Raw genomic sequence first — 24,057 nt, 5'->3', positions numbered from 1 at the left:
ACTCCTGCAGCCAGAATTCATGTTTCTCAGAGTCCGGCCTTCGAAGTTACAGGGGGGCAACATGTTCTAACTTATGAAACACAGTGTCTGCCTTCACTGAGGCCAATAAAACAAGAGGCCTGTCTCCCTGGGGCTCTCGCCTCTGTGACCATGAGAGAGCTGGCTTCCTGGGCTGCTGTGTTTCTTCTGACCCTGGCCTTGTCTGTGCTGGCCAAGGGTGCCCAGGCGGGAACTGTGTGTCCCCAGAGAGCGGACCCCACGGGGCTCAGAAATGTCGCCATGTCATTGCCTTGCCAGGTCCGGGTCAGTAGGTCCGTGGAGCAGAAAGATACCCAAGGAGCCTTCCCTGGCTGTCTCCTAAGCAGGACGCTGCAGTCACGCTGCATCCCCACCGCCCCCGCCTCACGGAGAGCTTGTTGGGTGGGGCTCTGGGGAGCCGTGTGTCCTGAACCAGCACAGGGGCAGCAGGGACCATCAGCTGCTTTCCTCTGGGGAGCACGTCCCCGCTGCCCTGCACGAAGGCAGGAGGCCCCACAAGCAGAGCCCCCGGCTCCGGGGTGGTCGAGGTCAGGACCGCCCGTAAACTCGCTCTGTGACCTCGTTCTGGCCAAGCCTCGGCCAGTCCTTTTAACTGTTGCTCTCCCAAATTCTTCTGCATCAAAGGTGCAGCAAAACTGTCTCTGCCAATTATGGCTTAATCCTGCTTTGAGTGATTTTTACAAAGTAGGAAATGATTTGCCTCCCGTCATTAGAAATGACCACTATAAAACCTGGCTGTTCTTTCTAGTTCAGAGCAAGCACCGCATCTTGACAGTTTGTGACTAATATCCCTCGATGCACATACGCGTTTGTGACCTCGTTGGAAAAAGAATCTTTACTTTGCAATCGCGAGAAAGCAATTAACAACCAGTTACATAAATGGCTTACAAAACACATTCATATTAACCCACAACTCCTCAAGAACTTTTTTAATTAAAAACCTGTTGTTAGCCATACCGTGCTAAACCCAGTCTTAAGAAACTGTTCGTAAAGTTTCTGCTTTTCAAGAAAAGAACAAAAAGTTTCTATGAAATAGCAAATTTGCATCAGAGTTTTCCTTTAGTCTAATAAAAAGGGATGAAAGTCTTTAATTATAAGGAGACTAAATTAACACTTCGATTTAATTCAAATATTAATATTGTAATTTTCAGTTAGGCTGAATTTTCCTATGAGGTAAAAATTGACCATAGTTGAAAATTTACCATGAGCTAAATTTATGCGGTATTATCTTTCATACCCACTAGCGTGGCTATGACAATTAGAACTGAAAAAGACAGAAGATAAATATTGGGGAGAATGTGGGTAGATCGGAACCCTTGTCCATTTTTGGTAGGAATATAAAGTGGTTCAGACACTGAGAAAAACAGTTTGGTGTTTTCTCTATAAATTAAACAGAATTATCACAGGACCCAGAGGTCCCCCTGCAGATGAATATCCATAAGACTTGAAAACAGAAGTTCAAACTAACCTGGTACCTGGTAGCTGAAAGCCCAGAGCGGCCTTATTCAAGGTCACCCAAAGGCGGGGACAACCGGCACGTCCACCTGCCCTCGGGCAGGTAACACACCGTGGTGTGACCCGTGACGGACATTAGCCAGCCCGAGGAGGGACTGACACACATGCGAGGCCATGGATGGACCTTGAAGCCATGCCGTCACCTGGTTTGATTCTATTTGTGTGAAATGCCCCGAATCGGTAAATCCTTAGAGACAGAGCCTAGGTTACTGTTGAGGGGGATGGGGCTTGGGGGGGAAGGTGAGGGACCCCCCTCATGGGCTCCTGCAGGGATGAGAACCTTCTGGACAGAGGCGGTGATCACCCGCCCCCGTGGGTGTTCTGAACGCCCGGGGGTGGTACACTGCCAAGGGGTTAAGGTGATGGATCTTGGGTTCTGAGTCTTTGTACCACAGTAAGATCCAATTATTATACTCCTTATGTTTTGAAGATTTAATTTTCCAACAGTTAAAAATAAACTGTCCAGCATGAAATCTCAGCTGGGCCACTGGACATTTAAGGACCTGCTTGAGTTTTAGTCAAATCACGGGAGGCATGAGGAGCGAAGATCCAGCGGGGAAGGACGGGCTCCCCGGGACTCGGCCGCAAGGAGGCGGAGCCTTCCCTTCCGTTTAAAAACAATGGCAAAGCTGGCAATAACGTACCTTTTCTGGCTGTGTTAATATTCGATTTCTATAAAGAGGGCATTTGATTCAGCCTCAGGTGTGTCCATGTTAGTTGCATCTGGTGACAGGGACGCTGGGGACACGGGGAGAGTTCCAAGCAGCCGCGCAGGGCACGCGGGGCACGGCAGCGTGCTGAGCTTGCAGACAATCCCACAAGGCGGGTCTCACGTTAGGTGCGCTCCCCACAGTAAAGCACAGAACGAAGTGGGCAGGACGCAGGGAGGTGGCACTAAGGTGGGGCCGGACTCCCTCCTGCTTTGGTCCTTCTTCAACAGGATTGTCTGATGGGCTGCTGTTCAGCCTCTTCCCAAGAGCGCAGAGCCCTGGTTTAGGCTGTTCGGAGTCAGGAGGACCCAGCCGCGGCAGGTGGGTGGGCTTCGGCGTGTTCTCAGGGGCTGGCTGACGGCTTTTGACAGAGGGTTGCTGCGGAAGCTTCCTGCTTTCCTGTGATGGGCTGGTCAGCGATATGCCAGCCGTACACCTGGAATTTAATCCGTGTGACAGGTTTGAGAGTTATCTGATCAGTGGCAGATGTGGACTCTTTTCTAGAAGGCACTGGAGCCAGGAAGGAGGCCCACGGCTTGTTTGGGGCAGTTATGCTTTTCTGGTGGGTTCCACCATCGTTCGAACGCTCAAGGTGATTTGTAACCCCATCTGTCCCCTTGTGAGACCTCGCAGGCTGGAACGCGCATCACTTTTCCTTTTAGACACAGTCAAACCGCAGGTTGTACTAAAGAAGCGAGGACGGACGTCCAGCAGAGCAGTGATTTCTTCTTGGCTAAAACACAGGCTGCCTTAAAACCACACGTCGCTGCTGACTGCTGGCTGGCCGGGCCCAATGCAGACGAAGACGTGAGGCCGGGGGCCTGCGTGGAGGTGTTCTTCTCACACGCAGGCCTCCTCTTGGGGCGACGGCCACGGTGTGGCCACAGAGCCCGAGATAAGGTTTGCAGGGACAGAGCCTGCCGTCAGGTGGGCCCGGGGCCCGAGGCACGGGAGCCGCTGCCAGGATGGCACTGCACTGGAGCCAGGGGGTTTTACTACCAGGCAGTCAGAAAGTCACCCTCTGAAACTGGGCAGTGGACACGTTTGAAGAAGTAGCTCTCAGCGTCCAAAGGGCCTTTAAGATCTAGACAACATGTAATTTAAATCTGGAAACACTTAAGAAAAAGTGGGAAAGCCATTCTCTCCAACTTTTACAATTCAAATGAGGTACATGGCATAACAGTCCCAAGAAATAAGACTTGCGCTTGAGGAGCTGCCGAGGGCGCGAGCCTGATGGCTTCTCAGGGGAACTGGACGCTGCAGCGCTGGCCTGTGGTCCTGAGAAGACCCGCCTTGTCCCGTTGGGCTCCCGCCAGTGCTCCCGCGGGTGTCGGAGCAGCAGCGGGAATGGAGCGCCGGGTCCCCTGGGCTGTCGCGGAGGGCTGGGGTCATGTGCCCTCAGGGTGCCCGCACCCCCTCCCTCCAGCCGGGGTGTTTGGTCTGCTCTTCACCTTGGCTTCCAACGCCGCGGGTGGCCGGGCCCCTGCGCTCGGATGGGCATCCTTGTACTTGAAAGAGGCCTCTGCCCGTGTTTCTTCATCACCAGGAAGCAGAGTCCGCTTTCCCACCTTCTAGCCCAGGGGCGGCTCCCGGCCCCGGCCCCGCCCCCGCAGGCTCCTCCCCCAGCGGCCCCGGCCCCGCCCCTCCGCCGCGCCCCCGCCGCCCCCTGACCGCCCTCTGCTTGTCCCCCCGCAGACGTGTCCCGGTGCGTGGCCGAGAGGAAGTACACGCAGGAGCAGGCCCGGAAGGAGCTGCAGCAGGTGTTCATCCCTGAGTGCAACGAGGACGGCACCTACAGCCAGGTGTGCCCGCCGCGCCCCGGGGCCCGTCTGCCCGCGAGGCGAGGGGAGGCGAGGCGAGCCGCGGGGCCCGGGAGCGGGCGGCGTCTCAGGGGCAATCCCGCCTTCCCACCGACAGCAGGTCCCCGGCCCCCGGCCCAGACAGCGTGGCCTCTTCCTTGGCCCAGGCGTTGCCGTCACGGCCGCGCTGTCCGCCCTCCCCGTTCGCCCTCCCTGTTCGCCCTCCCCTGGGGGACCGTGGACAGCTTCCTCTGGGAGCAGACGGGGCCACGCCACGCGCCCACGCGGGCCCCCAGCTCTGCCTGGCTGATGGGGGACTCCCGACTCCTTGGTGCCAATTTCCCGAAGGACCAGGGCTTGGGCTCCAGGGCGGAAGGAGGAGAGGAGTAGGAACTACACAGTTTAGGCCCGGCTCGCACCAGCGCTCAGTGTAGACGGCTTGGAGCCCTTTCTTCTTTAAGAGCCTGACTTCCAGGGCATCACACGGTCTTCAGTCAGCTGCTCCAAAGCCACAGCTTGGGAAGCACGGGGCCTCCTGGACATTCACTGCAATGGATGCTGCGGGAGGTGGGGTGGGCCTGGCTGACCGTGGGCGCCGCCCGCACTGACCGCCCGTCCCGTCCCTGCTGCAGGTCCAGTGTCACAGCTACACGGGCTACTGCTGGTGTGTCACACCCAACGGGAGGCCCATCAGCGGCACCGCCGTGGCCCACAAGACGCCCAGGTGTCCAGGTAGGTCAGATTGGTTTACACGGTGAGCCTGCTCCTGACATTACCGCCCGGTTTTCTGCTCCTCTTACCACTGTTTGCTCATCATTGACAAGAAATTCAGGTTCGCAGGAGTTCTGAGGAATAGTGGGAATGGATTTGCGTCACTGGACAAAGCCCCACGCATTCTGAAAGCTTCGTTTATAAGAGCGCTTCCTAATGCGAGATCTGGGTTTGAACCGTGATCGGTTATGGCAGGTCGGCACTCTTAGTTTTTAGAAATAACCACAAAGACGGCGGTCAGCGGTGGACCTGGCCAAATGTTTTCGTTGGCAAAGAGCGCGAACATTTCTGCGTTCATATGTATATGTTTGCAGAGAAAAAGTGGGTCATTCTTCACAGATCCCTTTCCAGATGGTTTATTTGTGTTATTTTATTCCTCAGACGAGCGCTTCGTGTACTGAAGGTAATGCCATTGGCAGGAGAATAATCTATAACATGGTCTGTTTCCCATTAATATGTTACCCAAAACGTGATGCATAACTCAGTCCTTTTTATTTGAAAACGGTCCGCAGCTTGAGCTTTCGCTTCATTAGCGAGGGGACCCGTCAGACCCTCGATGAAGAAATTCACCGCCGTGTTGCGAGTTAGGCTTCCTGAGGACACACACGCCGTCACCTAACAAGACATGGTCTGAAATTTTCCTGTATCACATCGAAACCTTTGTATTTAGGGTGGACTCCTGGACCTCTCTTCTGCTTCAGAAGCGGGCGTCTTAGAATCAGAAATTCTGTTCACGGTTCAGACAGAGTCGAGACGCAGACCTCGGAACTGCCTCGGAACGATGACAGCCGTACTCAGCAGTTACACAAAACCCAGTATTTCAAGTGACGGGTCATCACCTCGAGCCGGCGGGGGGGGGGGGGGGGGCAGGCACAATGCGGAATTCAGATATACTTATTTTTAAAACCGTCTTGTCATCCAAGACCTAAAAATTTGCTGAAGGTGTATTTTTGGTGAGCTTATGTTTGCACCTAATAATTCTTTTAAAAGTCAGGGAGTGAATGGAAGAAACGAGCCTGTCAGGTGGGCCCTCACTCCAGAAGAGGCTTGCTCATGCGTTTTGCATTTGGACGAGGTGGCAGCATTTTGGGTCACATTGAGCCTTGTTTGACAAAGGAGAAAGCAGAGGAGACAGCCGTCTTTGTGGCTTTAGTGACACCCTTTGAAACATGAAGTGGCGTCTGAAAGAGCTTTCTTAGCAAACCATGGGCAAAACCGGCTGGATTTCTTACCCGTCGTTTCTAGCATCGAACCGCTGTGCTGGCCCCTCATGATTTTTTGCAACCAGGTCGCAGAAACATTTTGCTCTGGAGACGTGCTCCATGTTTTCACTGCCCACGTGGATTTTTGGTTCAAGCGATGGGCCATGGAAGAGAGAGGATTGCCCCCCGCCCCTTTGCTTGGAGTCTGGCGTTTATTGCCTGGAAAACGCCACAGGGGTGGGGAGGGGGTGTCTGTGAGGACACGGGGGGTGTGGGTGGGTCAGCCGCCCTTGGGAAAGGCCTTCCTTTCACTTCCGTGGCTTGGTTTTGTGGCTTGGCCAGAGTTGTGGAAAAATTCTGTTAATCCCCAGCTGTAGTCATGCTTTTCTTCTGCAGCAATGTGGGCGGGGGAGGGGAGAGCAGGTGGCCGCGCTGGGAACACGTGTGGACAGGATGGCCGCGGGGGATGGTTGGCCGAACCTTGAAGTTCAAGGGGGCGCTCTGGGGGCTCAGGTACACGCACATGGAGTTGGTGGCAGACTTTGGCACGGTGTGAGGTAGCCTCCTCCCAGAGGCTGGCGACCTCACAAATCTCGGGGGCAAAGCGGGACCATGACCAGCACTTTGCGAGGGACGGTAGCGCCTCTCCTGACCTGGCGCTCAGCTGGCCGGTTCCCACTTGCAAAGCCCCAGGCCGTTCTCCTCCCTCCCCTGGGGCGCCGACCAGGACCTGTGGTGGCTGGATGCTCTGCCCACTGTCTGAAGAGGGCGGGAATGATTTTCAAGCAGATATTAAAATTCAGTGAACGTCAGCAGTCAACAGTGGCCTTTGGCCCTAGAGTTCACGCCGAGCTTACTACAGAAGTATGTCCTTTAAGAGGGAGAGAATCAGAAGGAGATATTAAACCTGAGCAGTGAACGGTAACGGTCGCCTAGAATGCGTGTGTGTGACACACGTTGCTGCAGCCCGTGGGGAGGGCCGGGTGTCCCCTCGTGGCTGGTTTCAGGGGCGCAGGGCACTCCAGCTTCCGTGCCCCCACTCCTCCCAGAAAGACCTTCAAAGAAGGGGGGTCCTGACATCACAGTCATGTGTTTTTAAGCCATTCATGCAAAGCACCCAGACTCCTGTGAATCCATAAGAAAAATGAGAGAAAGAGGCAACGGGGCAGAAATGCAGTCAGACTCCCGCACGGCCAGCCTCTCGTGATGAGGAAATCCGAGGGGCCAGTGCTCCCAGGAAGAGGTGCTGGCTCGTTAGTACCAGGGAAACGCACACCAGCATCGCCGGGAGATGCAGCGGGAACAGGTGTGCCCGCGCACAGCCGGCTCGCCCCTGCAGGCAGCTGGCAGGACGAGCAGAGAGAGAGCCGCTTTAGAGTCGGAGGCATGCGGGAGAGTGTGCCTGGCACTCTGGTGGTGATGACCAGATCCTGCCAGCCAACGCATGTCCACTGGTGTCTGGCGGATAGATCGTGTGCTTGTGTGGCCCCTGGGTGGGACGGTGAATGGCAAGGGGGAACCGATGCAGGGACACAGCTCCAGCGAGCGTGTCTGGGTGAGGGGACTGGGGCCTGGAACAGGCCAGACTGTTCAGAGTCAAAACCAAACACCGATCTGCGGAGGCGGTCAGACAGGAAGGACAGCGGTGAGGTGGCAGGGGGAGATGGGGCGGGGGGTGGTGGTGCAGGGAGGGCCCCCCCCCGCCCCGAAGCTGGGTCCCTGGATCTTTCGATCCGCTCTGCTCTTGAGTCGATGCACGCTTAGCACGGGCCTGGAGCTGCTCTGCAGGGTCCCAAAGAGCGTGGGGAGGTGAACAGAGGAGACAGTTCTGAAAAAGAGCCCTAAGCCGGCTAGTGTGTGCAGGGGCAGGGCTGTGTCCCGCTTCCGGAGACCACCCGCATCCAGGATGCTGAGGGCATCTGGGACCAGGGAGCTGCTCTCTGCCCTCCACCCAGACGCACTCCAGCCTCGCCTCCCTGCTCCTGCCTTGGGAATGTCCACCGCCCAGCCCGCTGGGCTGGCCCCTGGGTCTGCAGGGGGCTTGGCTTGCACCAGGGGTGCTCGGAAGGTCAGGGCCACACCAGGAAGCCCCTGGGGCCTCTCCTCCGACTTGCGCTGGCGAGGGCCTGGCCTCACGTCTCCTTTCGCGCACAGCTCATCTGTATTATTCTCTAGGGAGTTTCTTCTTTTCCTCTTCTTTCTGAAGATTTGAAGACTGGCGTTGCTGAGCGCGGGAGTAGAGCTTAAAAGCAAAGGGCTTTGTTTCCGAGGAGGAGTTTTGCAGCTGGCCCGTGCTCCGTTATTTGCAAATCGCTTCAGGGCTTTCACCTCATCTCCGTCCTTAATGCTGAGCTCGGGCCAAGAGCTCTCCCGGCAGGAGTACGCAGCCCTCTCCCGCAGGCTGAGCCTGCGTGCAGGAGCTCTTGCTGTGACAGCACCCAAACACTCTTCATCGGTCGCTCAGCTTGAGCGGCGTGTTTGGCATAAGCCACAGACCTCGGGCTCCAGGGGAGACGAGAAACAGCCCTAACCGGGGCGCGGGATTGTGTCCACACCCCACCCACCCACACCAGGGTCCGTCGCTGGGAGCATGTTTCTGGGGAAGGAGCGGGAAGGCCCCCCAGGTTCAGCTGGCCGCAGCCACAGCCAGTGTGTGAGAGCGAGCGCTTTCTCAAAGGGTGGGACAGCATCTGCTCTTTGACTTTCGTGAAGAGACTGCGTTCTGCAGGGGGACGAGTGAGTTAGCGGTGGCTTCTGGGCGTCTGCTCTGCTCCTGTGAGTTCTGACCGGCTCCTGAACTTGGGCTGGGGGGGGCCTGGCTGTAAGAGAGTCTTGGATTGGCTCGAATCACTTTTCTGTGTATTATCTGCCCTACCTTAACCACGGTCTTGGCATTTTCCTGCCATGCCTGAGTGTCATCCTCTACCTGAAATCGTGGAACCCCTTGCTTGCATGGGTATCCTGGGGAGCCCTGAAAAATGCTCGCTTTATAAGCGAGAAGCTGTTTTTTTTTTCACGCATGCACTGCCCCGCTACTAAGGACAGGGCCTCCGTAGCTGAGAAGCTGGAAACATCCAGATCAGTGGAATTCCCACATATTGAAACCACAACACAGCTGCGCCTCTGCAGTGTCTCTCTGTAGGAATTATTGAAACGCACGTTCAGAGTCGCTTGCTGGATTGGGAAGGTTGCAGAGCCGAGGGAACGTGTTTCCCCCGTCAGGATGGTTTTGCTTCAGGCTTCACCGTTCTCTTCCTGAAAATGATCGTTGTTAAAATCCAGTATTTCCATACCTGTCGGCACAGAGATGTGCAAGCAAACAGCGGGACCGAGCAGCAGACAATGCGCTGAAGACAGAGCCAGCTTTTCCGGTGGGGTGAGCCCGGGGCGAGGGCTCGGCTCCGCTCGGGGGCGCGGTTTCAGGGCCAAACGCAGAGCTTCCTAACACGCCCCGTCACAGGGCTCCTGGAGTAGTGAGGAGCTGGAAAGGCCGCGTCTCACACGCCGACACCGCATGTGTCAAATTTCGAAGAAAGCTCCAGCTTCCGGACCTTCATCGCCCTGGTGGAGCCCACGTTGGTGTCATTATTCTTTCGGGAAACCAGTACTGTCTGGTGTCTGATGGTTGATTTATGCTACGATCTGCTCTGGCTGTACTTGACTGGACATTTAATTTGGGGGCTGATTTGTAAGTACATCTTGCATTACTTTAAAAGAGTACCCTATAAATTGTCCTTTTCTACAGCGAGGCCGTAAATGGCTTTTCCCTCGTGTTTTGGAATATGTAATAAAACTTTGTAAAATAAGTTGAGGTCCTTTAGAGGTGGGGTCTTGGTGTAGAGAACTCTTTTAAAAGACAAGGGATAGAGAGTTCCCTTCGTGGCTTGGTGGTTAATGAATCGGACTAGGATCCAGGAGGATGTGGGTTGGATCCCTGGCCCTGCTCAGTGAGTTAAGGATCCCGTGTTGCCATGAGCCGTGGTGTCGGCTGCAGACTCGGCTCAGATCCCGCGTGGCCGTGGCTGTGGTGGAGGCCGGCAGCTGCAGCTCTGATTCCGCCCCTAGCCTGGGAGCCTCCAGATGCCGTGGGTGCGGCCCTAAAAAGCGAAATAATTACAATAATAACAATCGTCATAGTAATAAGGGATCACCTCGCCCAGAAACATCCCGTGTCTCTGCGGGAAAAACAGCTCTGTGTTTTCCTTCTCATTCTTTTTTAACAAATAGTACAGGGGCTTTTGTTTTGTTTGTGTTGTTTTGTTTTTTGGCCACGCCTGTGGCACATGGAAATTCCTGGGCCAGAGACTGAACCTGTGCCACAGCGGCCACCCGAGCCACTTGGGGACAACGCCGGATCCACAACCCGCTGAGCCACAAGGGAATTTCTGGCACAGTTTTTTTTTAGAGCATCTTTTAAAACTGTGCGCCTGCACGGCCACGTGTTGGGAAGATTTATGCCGCTGTTGTCCACATTCGAACGCCGCTTTGGCAGGCAGGGTGCTGGTGTGTGTTTTCTCTCGTCGTCGAAGGACACGCTACTCAGATACCAACGTGAAAAAGTGTACAACGAAGACATTAAAGGGGGCACGGATGGAAGGTACATCCAGACACGATGCCTCACTTTTCAGAGAAACTCCTGTGACTCACCTATCTCTTCTCTGACCGTCTTGAGGAGGGAGTCCCAGCTGTGGCGAGCCGGGCGCTCCCCTCGGCGGGTCTTGAATTCCCAGCTTTCCTTTTGTCTGATGCCGTCTGACCAGGAACCCCAGCGAGTCAGAGGCGGGGTCACGACATAAGAAAAAAGACGCGGGGAGAATAACCGCCCCCCGGACCCCCTCTTTCCTTCGGGATGGGCACGGCCTTCCAGGCCCGCCGGTGGGAGCACGTCGACCCTGGCGTCCGCATCCACGGAGATATAAAAGTGGGAGACCCAGCAGGTGCTGTGAGAGGCCCAGGGCAAGAGGGAGCCACTGGGGCGCCACAGACCAGACGCAGACAAGGCCGCGATGACAGAAAGAGCGCACGAACAATTGTCATCTCCCCAGGGCTCCGCGCTCAAGTTTCAGGCCTCGGAGCAGCTTCCTAACACGGGCTCCTGGTGGGTCTGGGGGAGGCCTGAGGGCTCCCCTTTTTGACAGGGTTGCTGGTGAGGAGGCCAGTGCCCCGGGGCAGGGGAGCGCCTGAGAGCACCCTGCCTGTGGTGATGGTGGTCCCTGACTCCACTGCTGGCCAGTGTCGCCCCCTCGCCGGCCCAGGGGAGGGACACAGCGCCTGGCTGGGTCTCCTTCAAGCAGCCTGGCCAGCCTGCCTGGGTTCTGTGTCAGTCGCGAGCTGCCTGGACAGCCCCTGAGATGAGGAGGGGCCCCTGGATGTCCAGAGGAGGCTGAGTGCTCAGAGCGGCAGGGCCGCCCCGCTGCTGAGAGCCAGGAATACCCCAAGGGCTCCACGGGCCACAGGCAGAGCTCGCCTGGGGGGCACTTGGGCCTGGGGCGGGCGCCCAGCACAGGGCTGGGCAGTGGTCTGGTGGGGACATGGTCTGGAGGGGACCTGGCCTGAGAGTCCCCTGCTGTCACCTTGCAAGGCACCTGCCGTTCCACCCAGGGCCGGCCAGCTGTGCCCCAGAGGACGCCCGTGGCTCTGAGGGACAGTGCCTGTCCCCAGGCCGTGGGCTGCAATGCTGGCAGCTCCAGCCAAGCTGCCTTTGCTGCTTTGCGGATCCACTGCCTCACCCATCGCCCAGCTGTGCCCACCTGCCGGAATCTGGAGCCTGTCACTGCTGAACACAGCCCTGGAGGTTGGCTCCGGGGGGACCCGGTCACAGCCGGGCTGATGGAGTCTGTGCTCAGGGTTTGGACTGCAGGGAGCAGGCTGTCATGTCAGAAGCACAAGCTCCAAAACGCTGCTCTGCCGGAGGTTTCTGCCCAGAGGAAGCCGGCGGGGACGGAGTGAACTTCAAGGGGGCGGCAGGAGGGGGAGAGTCTTTGCTCGGCTGGGCTCCTGGCTCGGGCTGGGGAGGCGGCTGCCTGCTGAGGGCCAGCTCTGTTTCTTGGGGGAAAACCTCACGCGTCTCAGGAGGCAGCGGGGCCCGAGTCAGGAAGATTTTGATTTTGCTGCCGAAGAAGCTGACCCCCTGCTCGTAGGTCCCCCGTGCATCCCCGGGGACACAGGGCTGCGCCTGAACCCCTGGGAGACCGTGTGCAGCTCGAAGGCCGGTGGCGAGGCTCTGGCCTGTTGAGGTCCTGGGAGGAAAGGAGCCCCGAGGGCAGGAGGCTCTCCTGGCGCCTTCCGAGTCCACACCAGGGAAGCATCTCTTCACCAGAGCCCGGGGCAGGGGCTGCAGGGCAGACCTGTTGCTGGTGTGGGTGGCAGGCTGTCTGAGGGCCCAGGTTAGTGCAAAGCCTGCATTAGGCCAGCTGCTTGTCTTGTCCCCTGGGCCCACAGCCGAGCCCTGTCACGTCCCAGGCATCGTAGGTGCACCTGCCGGGAAACGGAGGACTCCAGGGGGAGGGCGTCAATTTCTCCCTGGACCCTGGGGCCTCCCTGGCTGGACGTGGTCATTCATTGTAATGGTCTCCTGCCAGTTACTCACAGGGACGGGAATCTACAGGACACGTCTGTGATTCCTATTTTCATGACCCCTGAGGCACGAGGTCAAAAATGCAGAAGCTTCCTGCTTCCTTCTCTGGTGACATCCATGCCGGGATTCCCTAAAGCGAAGGTCCTCGAAGCCTGAGGTCAGAAGACACAGCTCGTGTCCCTTCCGTCTGTTACAGCCCACGTATGACACACATGGCACACGGGCGTCTTCTGTCCTGCTCAGGCAGTGCTGGGCTTCAGTGGGGCGGGCCCCATCCACTGACACCTGGCAGGCACTGTCGTGGAATCGCTTTGGGTCAGACCAGCCGGAACCAGGGAGCAAGTCCTGCTGTGCCCTGAGGACTGGGAGACGGACCGGATGGGGGTCCAGCGGGGGGGCCGGCTGTGCACGGCCCCGGACTCAGCGATCCCTTCTGCGGGAGGCTGGCGTGGCCCACACGATGCTCGGGCTTCCCAGGGTCGTTGCAGCTGCTCTGACACACACATCGCCTTTGGGAGATGGACGGGGGCCGGGGCCCTCTGATTTATTAAAAGTCGGCCCATCGGCTCCACCGTACATGTTGGTCCTGCTCTCTGACCGCCCCGCCCCTGGCACGCACCCCAGGGCGGCCCTCCACGGCAGGCCGCGGCCGGGGGCTGGATCTTGGGGACTCTGACTGCAGATGGCCCGGGCCCCCTCTGCCTCCGTCCCCTGGGCCTGCTCACAGCTGGGGGTGGGTGACAGGCCTGAGGTCACACAGAGCTGCCCGGAACGGCCAGGGCTGCGTTAACCTGCTGGCTCGCCCAGGCCCGTGGCACGCGGGCTCCACGCTGGCCCCGCAGAGGCCGAGGCGAGGACTGTCCGCCCGCCTGGGAGCATGTGCACGGGACCCAGACGTGGCGTTTCCAGAGGGGCACAGGCAGGAGGCTGTGCTCCGGGACCTGCTCCTTCTCGCCGCAGGTGGGCTCGTGGCTCCCTCACCTCCTGCCTGTGCCCCTCTGCTCCTCCCAGGGAGGCCCACCTGGACCCTCTGGACCAGGTTAGCAGCCCCTCGGGCAGAGCCCAGGCCAGGATGCCGGCTCTGCCCCTTCCTGGCCGGTCCCACACCGCGCTGGTCTGAGGCTCTCGCCTGTCTAGTGGGTGCAGTGGTGGGGCCTCCACAGGGCTGCTGGCGGGTCCGTGCACGAGGCACAGGCGCTCACTGCCGACACGCTTGTCATGTGGGCATCCGAATAATTTGTGTTTAGTGCCTGTCACTTCAGAGTGGGTGGTGCTTCTCCCGTGACCACGTGGAGGGAACGACCGAGTGAAAGTGGTCCCAGGAAGCCGAGTCGCGGGGCCAGAGGGGTTCCCCTGGTGGCTGGGCATTTTGACCATCTGCTCTGAGTGGAGACGGCATTGCTGGGTGTTGCCAGCACCGTGTCACCCTCTTGGCAGATAAAACACACTCGCCTGCCGAGGGGCTGTGAGCAGGGGGTTCAGCAGCCCACAGCTGAGCGCCCCGAGCTGCTGTGAGTCAGCGATCTCGGCGGCCTGTCTCGGTTGTGCTCTGCTGGCTTCTTCCAGCCCCGGAGGCGGGAGGTCCCCCCTCGGCCGCTGTGCAGGGAGCACGCCAAGGCCTGGGCAGGCGAGGGCCCGCCTGGGGCACAGAGCTGCTGGCGAGGGCCGCTTGTTCTGTCACCCGCATTCCGCCCACTTCTGACAGCGCCACACCCCCGGGGTCCCCACAGTCACTCTGGTCACCCTCACGCGTCCTGGCAGAAAGTAGGAGGCAGAGCAGCCAGGCGGCTCCTGAGGGAAGCCAGGACGTCTTTCCCTGGAAGAAGGGCCTGGAAGGACGGAGAGGCTGGGTTTAAGGCAGGGCCTCCTGGGACCTCTGCTCTCGGAGCCCGGGGTCAACTGTGGGGCATCGTTCTCGAAGGAGCAGGAAGGGAGGGCGACAGAGGGTGGAGGAATCGGGCCTCTCTGTGCCTCCTCCCTCTCTTCCTCTTTCTTTTTCCTTCTGTCTCTCTTCTTGCCTCTTTCTGTCTCTCCCCCCCCTCTCCCCCGCCAACCCCTGGCTGAAGCGAAGCCACCTCACGTCGTGAATTCTGCTCTGAGAAGTGCCAGTGCACAGGGATAGGTCCGTGCAGCCAAGCCTGTTGAACCGGCGCTGAAGGACCCTCACCCCCGCCTGCTGCCCAAGCGCTGGGCTGCAGCGAGCTGACCCCTGTCCGGGCTCCTCCAGCCGCACGCATCGCAGGCCTCCTGCCCTGGGCGCTTCTGTGTGGGCTCAGTGCTTGTGAGAGGAGCGCTCTCGGCCCACCAGCCCTCGAGGCAAACCCTGCCCCTCCTCGGGCCCTTTGGCGGCGACGGTGTCGCTGAGCGAGGCTGGATTGGAACCAAGCACTCAGGACCGCGGGCGCATTATTCCCCCTCCGCCTCCCGTTGTGTTTTGTGGTTTCCTCCACCAGAAATGCATCCCCTAATTGCTCAGAAAGCCACCCTTTTAAAACAGTGTTTAAACGGGATGAGATCCCACAAATGGAAGGAATTCAAATGTGTCTTTGGAATCAGAATCTGGGGGCAGAGCCTTGCTGTCCCAAGGTCCAGCCAGCCCACGGCCTTCAGAGCTGCTGCTGCCGTGCAAACGCCCATGTCCAGCCCCTTTCTGCACCTACCTCCCGGCCGCTCACCTGTTCCTGCTCTTGGGCAAACGCTTCTCTCTGGAAACATGTGAGGAGAGAACAAGACCGGCTTTGTGGTTCTGGATCCCGGGATTTGACTTTGCGAGGCTGCTCTTGTGCAGAGGGCCAGCCTGCCGTCCCCGAGTCCCTGGCGACGGGACGTTGGATGAGGCTGGGCCGGGGACTGTCAGGAGGTTTGGAAGAAGAAGCAGAGGTCCTGTTGGGGTTGCCCCCACATTCAGTGCTGCCAACTATTTGAATCACAGAGCAGCCATCAGGGGACTGTCGGCTCTGTTAAAATCGTTTCTTACCCGTTAGGGACAGATGGCATTCACTTCATGTGGATTTTTTGACGTGAACACTGCTTGACTTTAGGGGCTGCTGAGCAAGTCAGGAGGCTGGGTGGAGCAGAGACACAGGAGGCCCGAGGGAGGAGGGGGCGCGTCGCTAAGTCGCTAAACGTTGCCGTCAGACCTCCGCTGCCAGTGGAGTCGTGGACCCGCGGCTCGGCATCCGTACCTTAAGTCAACTGAGAGGCTCTAATTATTATTTGGGATATTTTGCACTTAGCTCAGGATAGTAAAAGCCACACATATTCAGAAATATTATTGAACTATTGTCATTTCCGGTCAAAATAGAAAACATTCTGACTCATGGCAGGAACACATGATAAAAATAAACCGATGACTAAGAAACGTAAGCCCTTAAGAAACTGGATTTGTAAAGAGATGGTACAAAGGGAGAAACGAGGAAAGCAGCATCCTGGAGGCTTCGTGAGACACGAGGGCCGAGGGAGCTCAGAAGGAAAGCCCTGTGTCCTGACCCGGGAAGCGTGTAGCGTTTCCCCGAATGGTACCAGCAGCAGCTGGGGAGGAACCGAGCATCCCGGGGTTGTGGCCGTAGTGGGGCGGGAACCCCTGCGCCTTCACGTCCTTGGACCAACAGCGCAGGTGATGCAGCGCTTTGGACAAGCGGTGGGGCAGGGCGCGTCTCCCCAGAGCTGGTCTCCTGCAGACCCAGCCCTCCTGCCACGGACCATCCTGCGGGTGAGAACGGGAGCCGGCACCTCGTGAGATGTCCCCGGTGAGTCCCAAGACAGGACAGCGTCTCTGTCGTTCAGGGTCCACGTCTACGGGGAAGCACGCGTACACCTCCCGCTCAGAGCGGCTCTGTTTCCGAGTCAAGCAAACACTCTCAACGTGTCATGAAGTGTGCATCTCTCGTGTGAACGCAGGTCTGCGTTTCAGGGTCATGCTCGAAAAAACAGGCAATGACTCTTAAGTTTTATTTCAGGAGGTGTTTTAGCTGCAGCATCCTGCCCTGCTTGTGATTATGGGAATTCTAAATGAATTCTGAGTGGAATATTCTGAGCTGAACTGGCAGAAAAACTCCAAATTAGTGCCGAACAGAATGTGTGTATTCCTTTGAGTAGGTATGGTGACAATGAGGAAATGGGTGCCCGTAACAGCTTCAATCTCATGGCAAAGGAAGAACTGTACCTCCTATTTGTAATGTGAACTTTTTTGTTTTGTTTTGTTTTGTTTTTGTCTTTTCTTGGGCCGCTCCCGTGGCATATGGAGGTTCCCAGGTTAGGGGTCGAATCAGAGCTGTAGCCACCGGCCTACGCCAGAGCCACAGCAACGCGGGATCCGAGCCGCATCTGCAACCTACACCACAGCTCATGGCAACGCCGGATCCTTAACCCACTGAGCAAGGGCAGGGATTGAACCCGCAACCTCATGGTTCCTAGTCAGATTCGTTAACCACTGCGCCACGACGGGTTCTCCTGTAATTTGAACTTTTTAATGTAAAATTGTAAAATTTGTTATAAATGACTCAGTTAACCTTAGTATGTTTGCTGTACTCCCTCATAAAAGAGTTTCTCAGTTTTCCACAAATCAGAATTCAGCTGGAATCAGGGTTTTTATTTATCTTTAGTTGCGTAGCTTTTAATATTTGATTTTTTTATGGAATTCACTCTACTGCCCCATGCACTGATGTGTGCTAAAAAAAGTGGCTACTTTTCAGGTGAGGAAACTTCAGTATTTTGTACCCTGGAGGGTCCTGTGTGCCAGGTGGCCACAGACATGGGGGCCTCTTGCATTTCCTAGTTTCGGGCTTGTGGTTTCAGGTGTCCGTGCCAGCGCAGGTGCCAGGGAGCTTGTGTCATTGAACTAGAGAGTGGCAGAGCGCTGTGAATTCAGCGAAGTGGAATAAAATATCTGAGTGACAGTTACGATGACCGCTTGAGGGCCCAGAGTAATTTCTCCCCGATTTCTCCTTACAGGCTCCGTAAATGAAAAGTTACCCCAGCGGGAGAGCACAGGAAAAACAGGTAACTATCTTCAAACGAATGTGCTGGATGTATTAGTACAGCTGGCCCGACGTGGGCCTTAAAACAGCTTCTCGAGGGAAAATGTAAACCTCTGTGAGTGATGCGACGCGAGCCGGAGCCCTTGGTTCGTTCTGTGTTCATTCAGCAAACGTGTGCTCAGGCCTTAGGACCTGCCGGGGGCCTCGTGGGGCAGGACCCTCTGGGAGCCGACCGTGTCCCTGGCAGGCTTCTCAGACGCGGCTGGCCTTGGCACCACCGTGGATGGTGTCAGCAGCGCCTGAGGCCCTACCTGTGCAGAGGGCCCCGGGGGCGGGGGCGGGCTGACCCCAGGAAGTGGTCAAGGCCCCCTGACCGAGCTGTGTCTGCTGCTGCTCATGAAACGGGGGGACTTTCCATCGATGGCAGTCAGTCCTTCCGGGACCAACGCCAACAAGAACCAGAGGAGCAGCGAGCACTTCCCTTGGAAATCTCAGCCGGTGGCCCCCGAGCAGCGCTGCCGGCCGTGGCCAGCCTGCCGTGGCCTCCCAGAGGCCCCTCCCTTCTGTTTGCCCTTCCCTCCGCTGTCACCCGTTAGCCCCAGTGACACGTTCTGTCTTCACCTCATACCAACCTGTGAAGTCAGAATTTATGTTTAAGATGAAGTGAAAATTACCAAAATCGAAGGCACTTTTTTTTTTTTCCTGATATAAGTTACCGGGTATGAACCAGTAATAGAGAAAAGGGATACAAAGCGGGGAGACTGAGTTTCATTCAGCCACTTCTCTTAAGCGTGTATCAGAACCATGGTGGGTGCTGTCCCCGCCCCGGAGTCTCTGTAGAGTCTTTGTATCACTGAGATAAGTGGATGGGATCCGTGCAGACTGGTGCAGGAGATGCCAGCGAGTGTAGACAGCCCCTAGGGAGGGTCAGAGGACGGCAGAGGCGGGGCGGTTTCGTGGAGCAGGACATGGGGTGGGGGGGACAGAGCCCAGGGGCAGGGGGCACTCGCGGTGAGAGCGCTGGGCGAGCGGGTGGGTCAGAGCAGCACCCGGGGAGGTGGGGACAGGATTGCAAGGTGCACAGAACGCGGGGGCTCGAGGCTCCGAGGTGCTGGCGGCCCCGTGCGTTTCAGGGAGGAGGGAGCGAAAATGGCCAGCACTGGTCAGACGTGGAAGGGAGACGGCGGGCGGAGCTGCTTCGGGGGGGCCCCAGTCCTGTCCCTGACGACACACGTCGGATCCCGCACACGGGGTTGGCCCGTCCCTGAGCAATTGGCACGTGGGCTCAGAGATGGACTTAAGCAAAGGACACGTTCCTTCCACGGCAGCCCCTTGATCTCTAGAGGTGCGGGTCAGAGGAGGTAGCTGAACACAAGTCACCAGGCTGGCTTGTTGATGTAACGAGACGTTTGATGAACTGTCCTAGAGGACAGTGGAGCCCCCAGCTCTCCGTGACTCCGCCCACGTTCTGACCCAGGAGGCGCCAGGGGGCTTGTTACTCTGGAATCCAGCTCTGGAGGGGCCGGAGGCCCGGGGTTGGGGGTCGGGGTGAGGGTGGTGCTGGTGGGAGGCGGACGGCTAAGGCAGGCAAGCCAGGGCCTCTGGATCAGGAATGAGGGGTGAGGAGGGCAGGGCCTGGGCCGGCACCCATCGCGGTCCCTTGGGGACACCCACCCTCCCAGCCTGGTTCCCTCAGCCGAGACCCAGGGATCTGGGCTGGTGGTCCCAAAGCGTGGGCTGTTTACGCCTCGGCAAAAATGTCCAACAGGAGTTATGTCCTTGGTGGTTGTCATTCCAAAGGATGCTGAAATACGCCAAGACTTTTCCTCAGTCAGTTCTGCTAAGACTTTCAAATATGTTAAATATGCTTCAAATGTGTTCCCCGTTACATTCTTGGAAGACGATTACAAAATACTCAGTAGCAAAACACCCCCAGTTTATGGTTACTCTTATTATTAGACGGGGATGTTGCAGATAAATGATGCTCCATTTTGTCGGCCTTTGACAGATAACGAGCTTTTTTCAAGAGCTGCTTAAGTGTTAAAGACTTTAAAACGTCTTTTTGGTTTTCCCCTGAAAAGAACTTCTGGGAAATTTTATTTTTCTTCTTCAGCTTGCGGGGCCAGTAGAGTTGCAGGTCACAGGATAAGCCGTGTGGCTGCCTCATCTTTACCGCCCTTTGCTGTATTTTGATCCCGAAATGACTTTATGCTAAAGTCACAGCCATAGGCGAGGGTGGGGAAAAGCGCTAGGGTGATTCTGGGGAGGCCCCCGGAGGGTCCCTGGCTGGGGCCCCCTTGTCCGAGGGCTTCTAGAGGCTCCTCTCCTGGGACCTCAGAGTGCGTTCCAACTAAATGTGTGTCCTCGAACCCGTGTCCTCAGGGAGATGGCTTCGAGCTTCACCCGCCCCCCCCCCCCCCCGCAGTCCCCGGCACCCGTCCCTCCACCCCAGTCTCACGTGTCCTGTCCCGCAGACGTGGGCACAGGAGGTCTGCGGTGTTGAAAGTCCCAAGGGGCTCCGTCCAGGGCCCGCCCCTTCAGTCCCCGCCACCCACTCGGGGGTCCCAGCCCCACGCGGGCTCACGCCCTGCCCGCCCCTCCCCCGGGGTGTGTCTGCGCATGCGCGCGCGCGGCCTGGGTGCGGGGTGTTGGGGGGGGACCTGCGGGGTGTGTGCAGCGTCGGCGTCCGTCCTGCACGCGCACTTACTTGGCTTACTCTCATAATTGTAGTCTCCTTGCAAATCTTTTCCATTCTGAATTCAGATGATGCCTCAGCGCCCGCGCTGGAGACTCAGCCTCAAGGAGATGAGGAAGGTGAGCCCGGGGGAGGCGGGAGGGCGGCGGGGCTGCAGCCACGTCCTCCGCTAGGACCCCGCGGGGCTGCGCTTGGCCTGGTCCCGCTGCCGCCCGAGGCCGCGCCGTCTCTCCTGGCGGCCTGGGGCGCGGCCCTGCGGCGTCCACACAGCACACGCCGAGGCCTGTCTTGTCTTTTTTCTTTTATCTTGCGTCTCAGGGCGGTTCCTGCAGCACGTGGAGGTTCCCAGGCTAGGGGTCCCCTCGGGGTGCACCTGCTGGCCTACAGCACAGCAACGCCAGATCCTTAACCCACTGAGCGAGGCCAGGGATCGAACCCACCTCCTCATGGCTCCTAGTCCGGTTCATTACTGCTGAGTCATGATGGGAACTTCTGTATTTATTGTTTTTTTGATTTTTTTTGGGGAGGGTGGGGTTTAGGCTGCCAACTGAAATCTTTGAGAGTCTTTGTGTTTTCATGAGGCATTAAAATAATTATCATTTTATTTTGATTCAATAGATATTGCATCACGTTATCCCACGCTTTGGACTGAGCAAGTTAAGAGTCGGCAGAACAAAACCAATAAGAATTCAGGTAAAGGGGCCTAAGTGACTGGGTTAATCGACCTAGACAGTGGCCAGGTTTTCTGGGTGTTCCCTGCCCTTTCCCCTGGTTACTGGTGGGTCACACCATTAATTCTCTGGTTTGCCCACCGGTATGTAGGTCAAATTTGGATGTTTTATTCAACTTGCCAAGTCATAGAATATGTTACAGAGATTTTAACATTTTTCTCGGAAATTATTGTTATGGATGTTTCCTTATTGCTCAAAGATACTAACCTGTACACTTCTCTTGTAAACTTTAGCAAGAGAGTTGGTTTGGCTCAATCTTGTCACCGTATTTCCAAGAGTTATCTATAATTTGGTTGACTTCTGTGCCATAGAGATTAGTGCACAGGAAATTAACTCAAGCATTGACTGTTTTGCATTTATGGGTGGATCTTGGGGTCTTTTCAAGGGGGAATCCGTGTGACACTCCTTACATTTGCTGTGCAAAACAAGTATAAAATTCTTGTAAAAATGTCATTGGAAATGTACCTTTTTGAAAACAAGCCGTTGTCATTGTCGGCGGGAAGCTCTTCAGGTTCGAGAGAGTTGCTCCACCTGCGTTGTCGGAACAAGTACATCTGTGGTCTCACGTGTCACTCTCACCTGCTTTTCAGGCCGCGTGGGGACCTGTCAGTTGTAATTAACTAATACAAATTGAGCAGACTTGGAAGTATTTAGTAGGACTGAAAATAACATTTCAGGAGATTCCAGTTGACATACGCTGCCCTGCACTGTGGCTGGATGTAAATCAGCCCAAGTGTGCGGAAGATAAAACGATGACAGTGGGCTGATTCGCAGGCACGGGGCACAAATTACGAGATTATCTCTGTGTTTACCGCCAGCTGTGCAGGTGCCTACTCTTTCTCAGGCCCTGAAGAGCAGCCCTGGGTGGTGAGTTAAGATGCTAAGTACGGAAATTATGGTTTCGTGGTGAAATGGCTGACAGTCACAGATTTTATGGAATGACCGTCTTTGTCATTGAGACGGCAATGCCAGAGAATTTCGCTTGTGTTTAATCTCTATTTTTAGAAGATACTGTTAGCGAGACTCTTCTTTGGTAGAAATAGACACACTTATTTAACAGAACATGAATAATTTGTGACTTTTTCTCATTCTCTTTTTAAAAATTCACCTTGTTTTGTTCGGCAGGCACTCTCATAGTCCTTTGTAGAAAATGCCAAACTGAGAATGCGAGAATGCGTGGCTTTGTTTTGTGTTGCAGGTATTTTGTCTGAAGGAGTAGCTGATTTACATACAATGTCGTATTGGTTTCAGGTGTATGATACAGTGATTCGACATGTTACAGCTTGTACTCCCCACACAGTTACTTTAACACGGCTGTTTCCCTGTGCTTGCAGGTTTTCTTCGTTTTCTACGTATTTTACCCAGGGTAGCTTGTGTCTCTTCCTTCCCTACCCCGACATGATTATCCCTCCCTGCTTCCCTCTCCTTGTGGGTAAGCTCTAGTTTATTCTCTTTCACTGCGAGTCTGTGTATGTTTTGTTACATTCATTCCTTTTATTTTTTAGATTCCACATAAAAGGTAACATAAAGGATTTGTCTTTCTCTGCCTGCCTTACATCTGAAGGAAAGAGCAACCCTCGTTTGAAAAGATGCATGCACCCCAGGGGTCGTTGCAGCACCATTTACAGTCGCCACCACGTGGACGCAGCCTAAATGTCCATGGCCAGAGGACTGGGAGGTCCACGCAAAGGAATAGTGCTCAGCCGTGGGGCGGAGGTGAAATGCTGCCGCTCTCAATGCAGATGGACCTAGAGGGCACTGTGCCTAGTGAAATCCGTCAGGCAGAGAAAGACAAATGCTTGGTGCGGTCCTTTTTTCCCTCTGGTGTTCCTTTATAGCAGTTAAAAGTACTCTTTAGTCCCCTTGAGTTTGTACTAAAGTAACGTAGTATTACTTAACGTTACCAAACTCGAGACCGTTTAGTGAGGGGTGCGGGGCAGGCGTGCTTTGGAGCATAGAGTGGCCGGCGTTGTTAGAGGGATCTCCTTGCAAAGGAGACAGGGTGCTCTGAGTCTTTGAAAATGTACACGGGAGGGCACTTGCTCAGCGTTTATTTCCTGTGTTCCGCAGCCACTTCAGTGATAGCACTGCCTTTTTTTGTTTAATCTAAAAGGAACAAAAAATAAACAAATACGTAAATAACTAAAAAGTTGATCTAAGTTCCATGACAGTTTTGCTGATGGACTTTTGTCAACTGGATTCCGTGTAAATATAAGCAAAACTGTCTTCCCTTGGTTCGTTAAGCAGGAAAAGGAGCATTATCCTCATGTGACGCAATGTGCATTGAATAAGTGAGTAAAACCTAAAATTGCACTTTATTCAGGAACGCGTTACTTGGGGTTTTCTATCCATATGCAACCGAGAGTGTCAGTTTGTTTCCTTATGTTTGTGAATCATTGAATTCGGTTTTATCATTCTGTTCACAGATATTATAAAAACGATCACCAAATTTTATCAGATAAGAGGTTTTGTGACACCTTTAAATTATATTAAGTTGATGTATTTTTATTTTTTATCTTTAGTTTTATGTCTATTTATTAAGCCGGCACCCTGTCCCTTTGTACCCTGAATAGTTTCTGGATTTCAACCTGATTTCCCTTGAGTCAGTCTAGAATATGGAAAAGAGCGTGTGCTTGGGGGCTTGGAAGGACAGGGATCATGATAAGGGGGTAGCACTTCTTGCACTTTCGAGGGGCCGCAGACCGCGCCGGCCTCGTCATCCCCCTGTCCTGCTTGGTGTCACCACCAGCCCCCGGGTGGGTATGGTTGCCAGGTCTGATTCACGGAGGAGGAAGATGAGGATTCCAGCCAAGCCCCAGTGGCACGTCAGGGTCCCTGAGACAGGGACTGAAATGCCCTCTGACCCGCCCGAGCCGTGCTCCCAATCACTGCGTTTCAAACAGAGAGAGGACACCCCCCCCCCCCCAGAAAGAAGGGTTCTCGCATCACTGTAGGTAGCATCCGGGTCACACAGCCCAGGCCCTTGGTAAAATGCACACAGGCTGCTGGCAACCCTCGGCAGCTGTTAAACCTTGGGTT

The 24,057-nt window shown here is 55.9% G+C and overlaps 1 protein-coding gene across 3 annotated transcripts in view; it reads left to right on the top strand.

The window, feature by feature from the left end:
- SMOC2 (SPARC related modular calcium binding 2) overlaps positions 1-24,057 on the top strand; it is a 139,577-nt gene that overhangs the window by 48,808 nt on the left and 66,712 nt on the right. For 2 of the 3 annotated variants that reach the window (XM_021085700.1, XM_021085688.1), the window contains exons 3-7: positions 3,960-4,066; positions 4,696-4,795; positions 17,567-17,614; positions 20,356-20,406; positions 20,906-20,980. In XM_021085700.1, coding sequence (XP_020941359.1) covers positions 3,960-4,066; positions 4,696-4,795; positions 17,567-17,614; positions 20,356-20,406; positions 20,906-20,980 — 381 coding nt within the window. Of the gene's footprint in view, positions 1-3,959; positions 4,067-4,695; positions 4,796-17,566; positions 17,615-20,322; positions 20,407-20,905; positions 20,981-24,057 lie in introns of all 3 variants that reach the window. The other variant, XM_021085691.1, reaches the window with a different exon arrangement.

Source organism: Sus scrofa, chromosome 1, assembly GCF_000003025.6.
Source record: "Sus scrofa isolate TJ Tabasco breed Duroc chromosome 1, Sscrofa11.1, whole genome shotgun sequence".
NCBI lineage: Eukaryota > Metazoa > Chordata > Mammalia > Artiodactyla > Suidae > Sus > Sus scrofa.
Note: the sequence above shows the minus strand (reverse complement) of the source record. Positions and strands in the feature narration are given on the sequence as shown.